Below are 11705 nucleotides of genomic sequence, written 5' to 3'. Positions count from 1 at the left end.
TCTTGGGGGTTACTGAGGTCCACGTGGACTTCTTGCCAGGTTCCATGTCTGTCTATGATTCCCTGTCTTACTAGCCTGCTTCATGATGGTGACATTAAAAATTATGTATACAGAGTATTAAAATACCTTAAGAAATGCACATGATATAAATAAAAAAGTCATGCTATCAAAATTCCTAATATTTCCTAATATGTTCCCAATTTTGTAAAATCGACGCATATTTGTATTTACTAGAGAGAAATCAGCACTTTTAACATTTTGTTTATGTCTAGATGGTAAGATCAATGTTAAAGTCATTTTTTCACTGAGTTTTAGAAAATCTCCACAGTTCTCAGTACATTTCCTTTATATTCAGGGGAAAAAACCAGATTATTAAAAGCTAATGCCAGGAACGATAACGTAGAAAAAATAAAGGAGAATTTGGATCAAAATGGTGGACTACACAAGCTTTATTCCCCTCCGGTCACAAAGCCCAGAAACTAAAAGAAAGTAATTGGCATATACAAACTGTGTGTGTCTATGTGTGTGTGTGTTGAATATTATTTAAAAACAAAACCAAACAGAACAAAAAAACAGACTTTGTGAGGAATTCCTGCAAGATGGAAAGCAGATGGAGCAGTGGCCGAGGAGTCACGCTGCGGGTTACTTTTTAAGTAGAAAGGAAGACGGGAGCCGCCTTTCTGGCTCCGATTTGAGGGAAGCGGTCAGGGACACAGATGGGAAAGAAGGAAGAAGTGCCAGCGTCTGTGTGGACTGTGCGCTGGCGCAGGCGCTGGCGCAGGCGCTGACCCCACTGCTGCAAGGAGTGCGGAAGGCTGGGATGTCGGGGGCGGTGCCGAGGACAAGGCGGAGGCGGAGGCGGAGGCAGGCTCAGAGGGGGCGGTGTCCTAAAGAGGCAGAACCCGCGCTGCTCCAAGTTTTAGGACCAGCAGACGCCTTCTGTGATGTGGAGGCCTCACAGGCTTTTCAGAGCACCGCGGCTGCCTGTGCTTTTGCCGTTTCATCCCTCCTTGTCAACACTTGTCTGCCTTTCCCGTCGTCTCCTGTGATGGCGTTCTGCAGCCGCAGCATCATCGACGACAGCTAAGTGGCTGATTCGGGGACTTGGGGTCGGGAGTCTGGGCGGATGCGAGGAGCGGGCAGCACACAGGAACCCGCCATCACCTCTCCGGAGCAAGAGAGGAGAGCGCTGTCGACAAGCATACGCTGTCCCCGTGCCCACTGCCAGAGTTAGAGCGTTTCTGCCAACCCCTCTGAAAGCCTTGTGGTTGGGGAAAGGAGGACTGGCGAGGACTTTGTTCTCATGCTGGATAGTGTTGACTTTTGGTCAGTTTAATCGAGCGAGTGGTAGCTTTGCCCAGTCCCCCTTAAACCCCGAGCCATGTCGCCCCCGACAGTGCCTCCGATGGGCGTAGATGGTGTGTCTGCTTACCTGATGAAGAAAAGGCACACGCACAGAAAGCAGCGGCGCAAGCCCACTTTCCTCTCCCGTAGGAACATCGTGGGCTGTCGCATTCAACACGGCTGGAAGGAAGGAAACGAGCCTGTGGAGCAGTGGAAGGGCACAGTGCTTGAGCAGATTTCCGTGAAACCCACCCTCTACATCATCAAATACGATGGCAAAGATAGTGTGTACGGACTAGAACTGCACAGAGATAAGAGAGTTCTGGCGCTAGAGATCCTTCCTGAGAGAGTGCCAACTCCTCACATAGATTCGCGCCTGGCAGATTCCCTGATTGGTAAGGCAGTGGGGCATATATTTGAGAGCGAACAGGGCACCAACGTTGAATGGAAGGGCATGGTACTGGCGCGAGCCCCGGTGATGGACACTTGGTTTTACATCACATATGAGAAAGATCCAGTCCTGTACATGTACACGCTCCTGGATGACTACAAAGATGGTGATCTGCGCATCATTCCAGATTCCAACTACTACTTCCTTACGGCAGAACGGGAGCCAGGAGAGGTTGTCGATAGCCTCGTGGGCAAACAGGTGGAGCACGCCAAAGATGACGGGTCCAAAAGAACCGGGATTTTCATACATCAAGTGGTGGCAAAGCCATCTATCTACTTCATTAAGTTTGATGATGATATTCACATTTATGTCTATGGTTTGGTGAAAAACCCCTAAATTCATTATGAAATTTGCAAAACTTGTGGAACTATTAAATGTAAAATGTTCTGCGTTCTCTTCTCTGCGTACTTTTGAGAACAGCTTTGCTGTTAGAGATTATTGACAGTTTAGTAAAGTCTTACTGTGCCACCAACTCTTACATTGACTAGTTCCACAGTTTTGCCCCAAGTGTACTTTTGATGTTGCCTTGTTTTGTAATTAAAATTTTTTTGAGGTACCAAAGGCTTGGGGATTGAACCCGGGACTTCAAATGTGGGAAGGCGGTGCTCAGCCACTGAGTCACATCTGCTTCCCTGACTTTTTGCCTTTGTTTTTCTTGTTGTTTCTTTTGTTTTTTTCAGGAGTCACCCGGAACCAAACCCAGGACCTCCCATGTGGGAGATGGACCCCCAACCACTTGAGCTACATCTTACTTCCTAATTAAAATTTTAATTTTTTTAAAAAAAATTAATTGTTTTTAAAAATATTAACAAGTGTTTGGAACAATGAGTGTTTGGAACCATTGGAACAATGCAAATGTAGAAAAAATTAATGGTTTAACCCGATGCCATCTCTTTCCTCCCTTTCCCTCCCTTACCCTTTATTTTACTCCCCAGGTAACAAGTGTTATATAAACGATGTATATCTTTCCACGTTTTCTCCTTCACCATACCAAACAGTTTGCTGTTGTAGTTGTTTCGGTAAAAATAATGAGCCACATACATTTCTCTGTAATTGTTTTTCTCACTTGGCATATCGACATCCTTTCTGATCAGTACCTGCAGATATCTTTCTCTTTCTCTTTCTCTTTCTCTTCCTCAGCATTTGGCACTTTCCTGGAGATATTCTAGTGTGAAGAGCATCTGTCCATTCTTTTCGTTCATTTCATCCCCTGCAACAAAGTGATATAATGGAACATGAGTTCTGGTATTAGATCCTCGGCCATTTACTAGTCACATGACCTTGGCACACTCTCTCCCTCTCTCTCACAGGCAAACATGCATTATCTATTTTCTGTGGTTTGGATGTACCATTAAGGTATTAAGGTAATTCAGGTTATTTCATTTCATTTTTCTTTTTGCACAATAACACTGCTGCAATACATTTGGATTCCCAAATGCAGCGTTGCTGGGTAGGTATATGTTTAATTTTAAAGATATTACAAGAAAGGTTACCATTCAAAATGAAAGTAGCAACTTTCCAACACCCTCTCTGGCACTCTTTAATTTTTGCAAATCTGAACCGTGAAAAATTACATGGTATTGTTACTTTAATTTGCTTTTATCTGACTCCAGTAAAGTTGAGTATTTTTTTTCATATGCTTATTTACTAGGTGGACTTTTTCCTTTTGTGATTTTCTAATACTCATCCTTTGCTCATTTTTCTATTGAATGGTTGAATTTTCCTTATAAATTTTTAGTAACTCTTACTATATTGAGCATATTAATAGTTCATATGTTATAATAGTTTCCATTTTATCATTAATTTTGACTTCATAAGGGTATATTTTACTATACTTAAAATTTTTTTTTAGGTAGTTAGCTATATCTCTTTTATCATTACTTGGTTTCCTGACTTTTATGTCTGGATGCCCCCACACCAAGTCATACAAAAATTCATTTATACCTTTTTCCTAAAAATTATTACTTTTAAAGTTAAAATGTATGCTCTATCTAGAATTTAATTTTGTATATGATATAATATGTATGTCTAATGATACATTTTATTACCAATGGATGCCTGATTGTGTCATTACATTTATTAAATAAATTACCTATTTTCAAGTTACTAAACTGATATAAAATCATTTAAATTATAGTGATTCAACCATAAAATTTAGAATCTTGTAAAGCAAGTTCCTCCTCATTCATTTAATTTCTTTTATATCCATTGTCCTAGAAAGTCATTCTTTCATAGGACAATTTGAAAGCATTTTTTCCCAATTAAAAAAAAGTATGGTATCTTAATTATAATTATATTAAATTTCTATATTCCTGTTTAAAGGTTTGCTATAGTAATGTTAATCCTTAATACAATAGTTTTGGTACATTATTAATTTGTTTCTACCTTAGTTTTGTAATTTTCTTTCGATAGTTCCATTATTTCTGGTTGAATTTGTTTCTAAGATTTTTTACAGTTTTTATCATATTTTGAATTAGGTCATTTTTCCTCCTCATTTATTACTTCTTGGCTATATAGAGACCCATAGAGATGTTTATGTTTTTACCTTCAGTCTAGCCAATTTACTAAATCCTCTAAATTACAGTGTTTTTAAATAGAATTTTTTTTGGTGTTTTTAGATATAAATCATTTCCCTGTAGATGGAGTTAATTTTATTTCTTCTAATGTTTGTACTGATTATTACATTAGCTGAATTCTCCAAAACATTGTTGAGTAATGATGCTGACAGACACACCTGTCTTGTTCTAGTTTTCATGGAAGTGTCTTTAGTGTTGTCTGTTAGTTAATATTCAATACCATGTTTAAAGAGTTTCATCTATTTCTGTTTTACATGGTTATTACCAAAGTGGCTCTGAATTTTGTCAAAAAAATTTTTGTGTCTATTGATAAATTCAAATGTTTTAATTCTTGATTTTCTGAGGTAATGAATAATAGTAGTAGATAACTGATGCTATATTTCTAGAATCAGTACTACTTGGTCACAGTATAATACTAATTTGCTATATTGTTGTATTTACCAATATTATATTTAGTATTATTGCATTTACATTCCTAAACATAATTATATATTCTTTTTATTTCTTACACTGTTTTTATCAAGGTTTGTTATTAAAGTTGTGTTATATTTAAAAAATGAATTGTTGAATCTTCAACCTTTCCCTAATGTCTTGAATAGTTTAAATAACATTGGAATTATATATTCTTTACTACACTAATGAATGAAGTTGTTCATGTGGGAGGAGTGGGGGATGTGGCGAGTGGGTATGTGGGAACCTCTTATATTTTTTAATGTAACATTTGTGTGATCTATGTATCATTTAAAAAAGATATTTTTAAAAAGTTAGCTAATACTGAGCTGTAAAACAGTCTAATTTTGGTGACCTTTTTAATGTTAGATATTTAATAAACTTTCTGATATCTTCAGTGGTAATTGATCTACACAAGTTTGCTTTTAGAAAGGAATGCATCTTCTCTCTTTATGGAAGAAGTTCTATTATCAAGCTTCTTGATGGTATTGTTCAGATACTTAATATCATTGCTTATTTTATATTAACTATAATTCTGGAAATGAAGTAAAATTATGAGTTTTAATGGTTTAAATTATATTTTTCTTCTTTTTTATTTTGAGAACTAAAAAAATATATGTAAAATTATGAAAGATATGACAATCACTGTTTTACCTCCACCCCAAATTAACAAAAAGCAGTAGGTATATTTACTTTAGATACAGATTTATGGTTTTTTTCTTAAATATTCATTCTCAAGTTTGAGGATTTATTTATACTAACTTCATACTATACTTAATCTGGGGGGATCAATATAGCCTGAGTAACTATGAGGTAGTCTGGTAAGTATTTTAAAAAATAGTAAATTTTATTGAAACATATTAATAATGCATAAATTCATCCAAAGTGTACAATCAATGGCATTTGATAAAATCAAATAGTTGTTCATTCATCACTTCAGTCATTTTTAGAGCATTTTCATTATTTCAGGCATAATAATAATAAACACAAAACAAACAAAACTCATCATTTCTCAATCTTGCTATGGTTCCCCTTCTGTACATTGCTATAATTCTGTTGTATTCTCTTTAGTATATTTGTATTTATATTTTGTAAAAGAGTATTATATATGCAAAATATGCAATATATGCAATATTCAAATTTTATATGAGGTTTCACTTTGCTATACAGTCCCATATTACACTTTTTAGCTTTTGTTCAAGTAATATACATGTTATTAGATTTTCCCTTTCCACATCGGTCATACCCATATAATATCTCTGCTAATCAAAAACACCATGATGTACTCTCACCATTTCCATTCATTTCCAAAGATTTAAAAGCAAACTTTTAACCAATTCTACACAGAATATCCATAAGCTTTCCATTCAATAACCTCATTCTATTTTCTGTTGACCTATAATCTAATTATCAATTCCATGACTTTACATAATATATTAAGTTCATAATAGTGCAATAATACAGTATTTGTCCTTTTGTTTCTGGTTTGTTTCACTCAAAATAATTTCCTGTATGCTCATCTATGTTGTCATGTGGTTCACAACTTCATTTCTTCTTACCGCTGGATAATATTCCATCATGTGTATACCCCACGATTCAATTATCCATTTATCAGTTGATGGACAACTGTGTTGTTTCCAACTTTTGGCAGTCATGAATAATGCTGCTATGAACATTGGTATGCAGATGTCTGATCATGTCACTGCTATCAGTTTTTCTGGGTATATACCTAGTAATGGTTCTAATGGGTCACATTGCCAAGTCTATATTCAACTTCCTTAAGAACAGTCGAACAGTCCTCCACAGTGGTTGTACCATTCTACATTCCCACAAACAGTGAATAAGCATTCCTGTCTCCACGTCCTCTCCAACGTTTACAGTTTTCTGTCTTTTTAATAGTAGCGAGTCAAATGCGTGAAATGATATCTCATTGTAGTTTTGGTTTTCATTTCCCTAATCGCTAGTGATGTTGAAAATTTTTTCATGTGTTTCTCTGCCATTTATATTTCTTCTTCAGACAATTGTCTTTCCAAGACTTTTGAACATTTTTAATAAAGTAGTTTGTCTTTTTTATTTTTGAGTTGAATGGTTTCTTTTTTATATCATGGATATTAAACCTTTATCTGATATGTGATTGCCAGATATTTTTTCCCATGGATTTAGCTGCCCTTTCACTCTATTTCTAAAAGCAACAAGAAAAAAGCAAAGTATCAAATACAAAGGAAACGATAAAATTAACTGCTGAATTATCATCAGAAACCAAGGAGGTGAGAAGTAGGTAGCATGATGTATTTAAGGTGCTGAAATGGAAAAACTACCATCCAAGAATTCTGTATCTCTCAAAACTCCTTCAAAAATGAGGGTGACCACCCTCAAGCATGCAAAGCCTAACCCAATATTATCCCTATGCCCCCATCTTATCCACTCACTGCACAATTACTTACCTCCACTTTATCATAGATTTCACCCATATTGACATTGACTTACAACCTTCCTCTCCCCCTCTATTGCCTATATGCCTATCTTCCAGTCTCTAGCTCTCCTAGACAGCTTGCTTTGCTTAATTCATATCAGAGAGGTTATGTCCTTCAATGCGTGGTTTGCGTCACTGAACATAAGGTCCAAACACCACACCAGGGAACCCAGAGAGTCTCCAGCTGTAAGTAGGAGAATTCCATCCATCAGCCATGTGGGATCTAAGCCCCCTCTTAATATAGATGTGGAGAGGACATTGCCAACCCAGGGTCTTCAGGATGGATATATAAAATATGGATTACAGTGGACTTACTGATAGTCTACTATAGAATTATTGTGACTCTAGCAATGGAAGAAATTATATCATCTGTGTGGAGAGAGTGGCCCCAGGACTTGTAGAAGGCAGGGAGAGGGAAAAAGAGGTATGATATTGGAGTACTTTCAGGACTTGGTCTTGTCCTGAATGATAGGACAGATGCAGGATATTATACATCCTGCCATAACCCACTGAATGGACTGGGAGAGAGGGTGGACTACAACATAAACTATAATCCATGCTGTGCAGCAATGCTCCAAAATATATTCATCAAATGAAATGAATGTACCACACTAATGAAAGTTGTCAATGTGGGAGGAGTGGGGGGTGTGGGGAGTGGGGTATTTGGGAACCTTTTATATTTTTATTGCAAAATTTTGTGTGATTCATTTATCTTTTTTTAAAAGATAATAAAATAAACTTTCAAAAATAAAGGAACAAAAATATTGGGCAGAACCATCATTGGCCCTGCTGGTAGACCATAAGTGGCTCTGTGACCTTGGGTCAGTTGCTTGATCTTTCTGTGCTTTAGTTTTCACTTTCGTGAAATGGAGATTTTTTCCCCCATAATAAATAGGACTGCCAGGATGATTAAATGAGTTAAAATATGAAAATGCCAAGTTGAGTGTCTGGAATATGGTAAGCATTCAGTAAATGTTAACTCTAAAAATTAAAAATAAATTAGGGTGAGTGCAAAGACATCACAGACAAATAAAAACTGATAGAATATGTTACAAAAAGACCAGAAGTATAAGAGATACAAAAGGGAGTGCTGCAGCCTGAAAGGAAAAAAAAAACCAAATAAACAAACAGAAAACAAACAAACAAAAGAACAAGTGTGAGAGACTTGGAGAAGAGTGCAAAATGAAGATTACTAGGAGCAGTAAATTAAGGGTGACAAGACAGACAATAATATGATATGACAACAGAAAGCCAAAAGATAAAATGGTTGAAGTAAATATTGCCTTTATATTAATAACACTGAATATTAATATTGTGAACTCTCCAATCAAAAGACATAGACTGATAGAAAGGATAAATAATTTGAATCATCTATATGTTGTGTACAAGAGACTCACCTCAGACATAAGGACACATCCAGATTAAAAGTGCGAGGTTAGAAAAAGATATTCCATGCAAAGAGAGAGAAAAATAGAGCTGGAATAGTGAATCTAATATGGGAAAAATAGATTTTAAATACAAAACTTTTAGAAGGGATGAAGAAGGTCATTATATATTAATAAAAGGAGAAATACATCAAGAAGAAATAACTGTACCAAGTATTTATGTACTTAACCTAAGTGCCCCAAGATACATGAGACACACACTGGTGAAACTGAAATGAAAATTAAATTTCTCTACAATACTTGGAGAGTTCAGTACACCTCTCTCACTATTGGATAGAATATATACACAGAGGATAAATAAAAACAGAGAGCTTGAATGATATGATAAATGTACTGGACCTACCAGATCTCTACATGCATTGCACCCCAAAATAGCAGGATATACATTCTCTTTAATTATTATCTTTTTTTGTAAAGATACATAGATCATGAAAAATGTTACATTAAAAAATATATGAGGATCCCATACACCCCACGCCCCACACACTGCACACCATCAAAAACTTCTTTCTTTAGTGTGATACATTCTTTGCATTTGATGAGTACATTTTTGGAGCACTACTGCACAGCATGGATTACAGTTTGTGTTGTAGGTTACATCCTCTCCCAGTTCATTCAGTGGGTTATGGCAGGAAATATAATGTCCTGCACCTGTCCCTGCAATATCATTGAGGATGACTCCAAGTCCTGAAAATGCCCCAGTATCACACCTCTTTTTCCCTCTCCCTGCTATCAGCAATTCCTGTGCCACTGTCTCCACATCGATGATAACATTTCTTCCATTGCTAGAGTCACAACAATTCTATAGTAGAATACCAGTAAGTCCACTCTTGTCCATATTTTATTCCTCCATCCTGAAGAACCTGGGATGGAGATGTCCAATCTCTCTCTAAATCAAGGGGGGCTTAGATCACATATGGCTGATGGATGGAATTCTCCTGCAGGCAACTGTAGACTCTCTCTGTTCCCTGGTGTGGTGGTTGGCCATCCTCACCTCCCTGTTAGATGACCTGGTAAGTCCAATGAACTGAAGAGCAGGTATTGCAATTTTGCTGAGACTCAGGGCCCCAATGGCATGGACATTCCAGAGATTCAAGTCTCCTGAGCATACACCAACCCCAGCACCAACCATAATTTCAGTAAAAGTGACAGAAGAGGCATGTATAGGCAGGTCACATCCGGCTCCAACTCCATCACATCCAAGAGCACATGTTCCAATATAGAGCCCACTGGCAAGACACTGAACTCCATGACCATAGGACCTGGGGTTCTCCATAGCCCTCAGGAGCACCACTACCTCAGGTTGTATTTACGTTAGCTGTCTCTTGGATCCAGCTGAGATGTGCATAAGCATTACTCCTCTGATGACCTCCTGACTCATTTTGAAGTCTCTTAGCCATATCAACTCATTTGTCTTTAACATTTTCCCCTTTTATTCAATGTCCTTTTCTAGTTGCATCACCAGCTGGTGCTTAGTAGTAAACCCTTTTGCACCAGGGAGGCTCATCCCTGGGAGTCATGTCCCATGTTGGGGGTATGTAATGCATTTACATGCTGAGTTTGACTTAGAGAGTGACCATATTTGAGCAACATGGAGGCTCTCAGGAGGTGATTCTTAGGCACCGTGCTGCTCTAGGCCTTGTTGAAATTTCAAGCACATAGGCTAATAAGCATATTCATCAGAATCAAGGTCTCATCATAGGACCATCCTTCTTCACTCGTGTTTGCCCTTGCACATGGGGGATTATTGCTGCTCCATTGGGGAGCATGACAGAGTTTCCCATAATGGGAACTCAGTACTCTCTCAGTTGTCATGTGAAACTCTACCTCTTACGTCAATACACAATGAAGACCTCTCTCTCTCTCTCTATATATATATATATATATACCCTATGTGCATGCCCTAGAGAATTCCTTCCCACCCATTCAACCTACATTAATGACACCCCACAACAGTGTTCTTCCCATGCCATAGTTGATCCCCTCTTTGATCCAAAACTTCTTAAAAAATGAAGTGTAATTTATTGCCAAATTCAACAAATAGGTAATTGAAATAGTAATGATAGGTTTAAAGTTTGAAATAGAATACATAATAATTTAGAAAAATAAAAAAAGATAAATAGGGGTATAAAAATGAAAAATATCATAAACATTTTTTGATGTTTTGTCTTTCATCACTGTAATAGGTGTTGCCCTGTGTGTACAGCAACAAGGCAATTTCTTCCTTTTCTTCCTCAGTGTTTACACCTGTTTTTTTAATTACGTCTTCAAAAAAGTTTTAGATCACAATAAAGTCACATATAGAACATAGGGAACTCCCATATACACAATTTCAAACCCTTTTCCCTCTTCCCCCTGCAGTTATCTTTTAACATGTGGATGTTACATTTGCTGCAATTGATATACAGATATTGAAACATAGCTACTAACCATAGCTCCATTATGGTTTACATTATGGTTTACATTTTAGACTATACACCATTATACATTTTTGGTGATATGGCCTGTATCTATCATTTCAGGATCATGCAGAACATTTCCATTGCCCTCAATTACCTCCTTTTCCAACTATTCTATTCCTCTCTCCCCCTACCCCCATGTCCCACAGTGACAACCAAGCTGCACTGCTTGAAGGACAAGATTTATAGATACTTGCAACAATGTTGAGAGCTTGACACACTATTCTGTCCTCCCCCATTGGGAGCCACCCATGCTCTCAAGAGGCACACTCTCCTCTCTGTGAGCACATCAAGCCTTCCCAGGATGGGGGCATAACAGCTTCCTACTCAATGTATGGGTATCCACCCACTAATATAACTCACTATGATGTGAAGAGCACTCGCACACTCCCTAGAAGCCTGTCTCAGGTGCACCCTGTGCCAGATGTCCTCCATTAAACGCCTTAAGCCATTAACCCTTCCTTGTTACATTTTCTTTTTAAAATTTTATTTATTTATTTACTATTA

General features: G+C 37.3%; 1 protein-coding gene across 1 annotated transcript; it reads left to right on the top strand.

Moving 5' to 3' along the window:
* Positions 1-792: 792 nt before the first annotated feature.
* On the top strand, positions 793-5398 carry SPIN4 (spindlin family member 4). Its single transcript, XM_058291224.1, has one exon. The coding sequence runs from the start codon at positions 1382-1384 to the stop codon at positions 2129-2131; it is 750 nt and encodes a 249-aa protein (XP_058147207.1). The 5' UTR covers positions 793-1381; the 3' UTR covers positions 2132-5398.
* Positions 5399-11705: the final 6307 nt, after the last annotated feature.

This window comes from Dasypus novemcinctus, chromosome X (genome assembly GCF_030445035.2).
Source record: "Dasypus novemcinctus isolate mDasNov1 chromosome X, mDasNov1.1.hap2, whole genome shotgun sequence".
NCBI lineage: Eukaryota > Metazoa > Chordata > Mammalia > Cingulata > Dasypodidae > Dasypus > Dasypus novemcinctus.
This window is presented reverse-complemented; position numbering and strand designations above follow the sequence as displayed.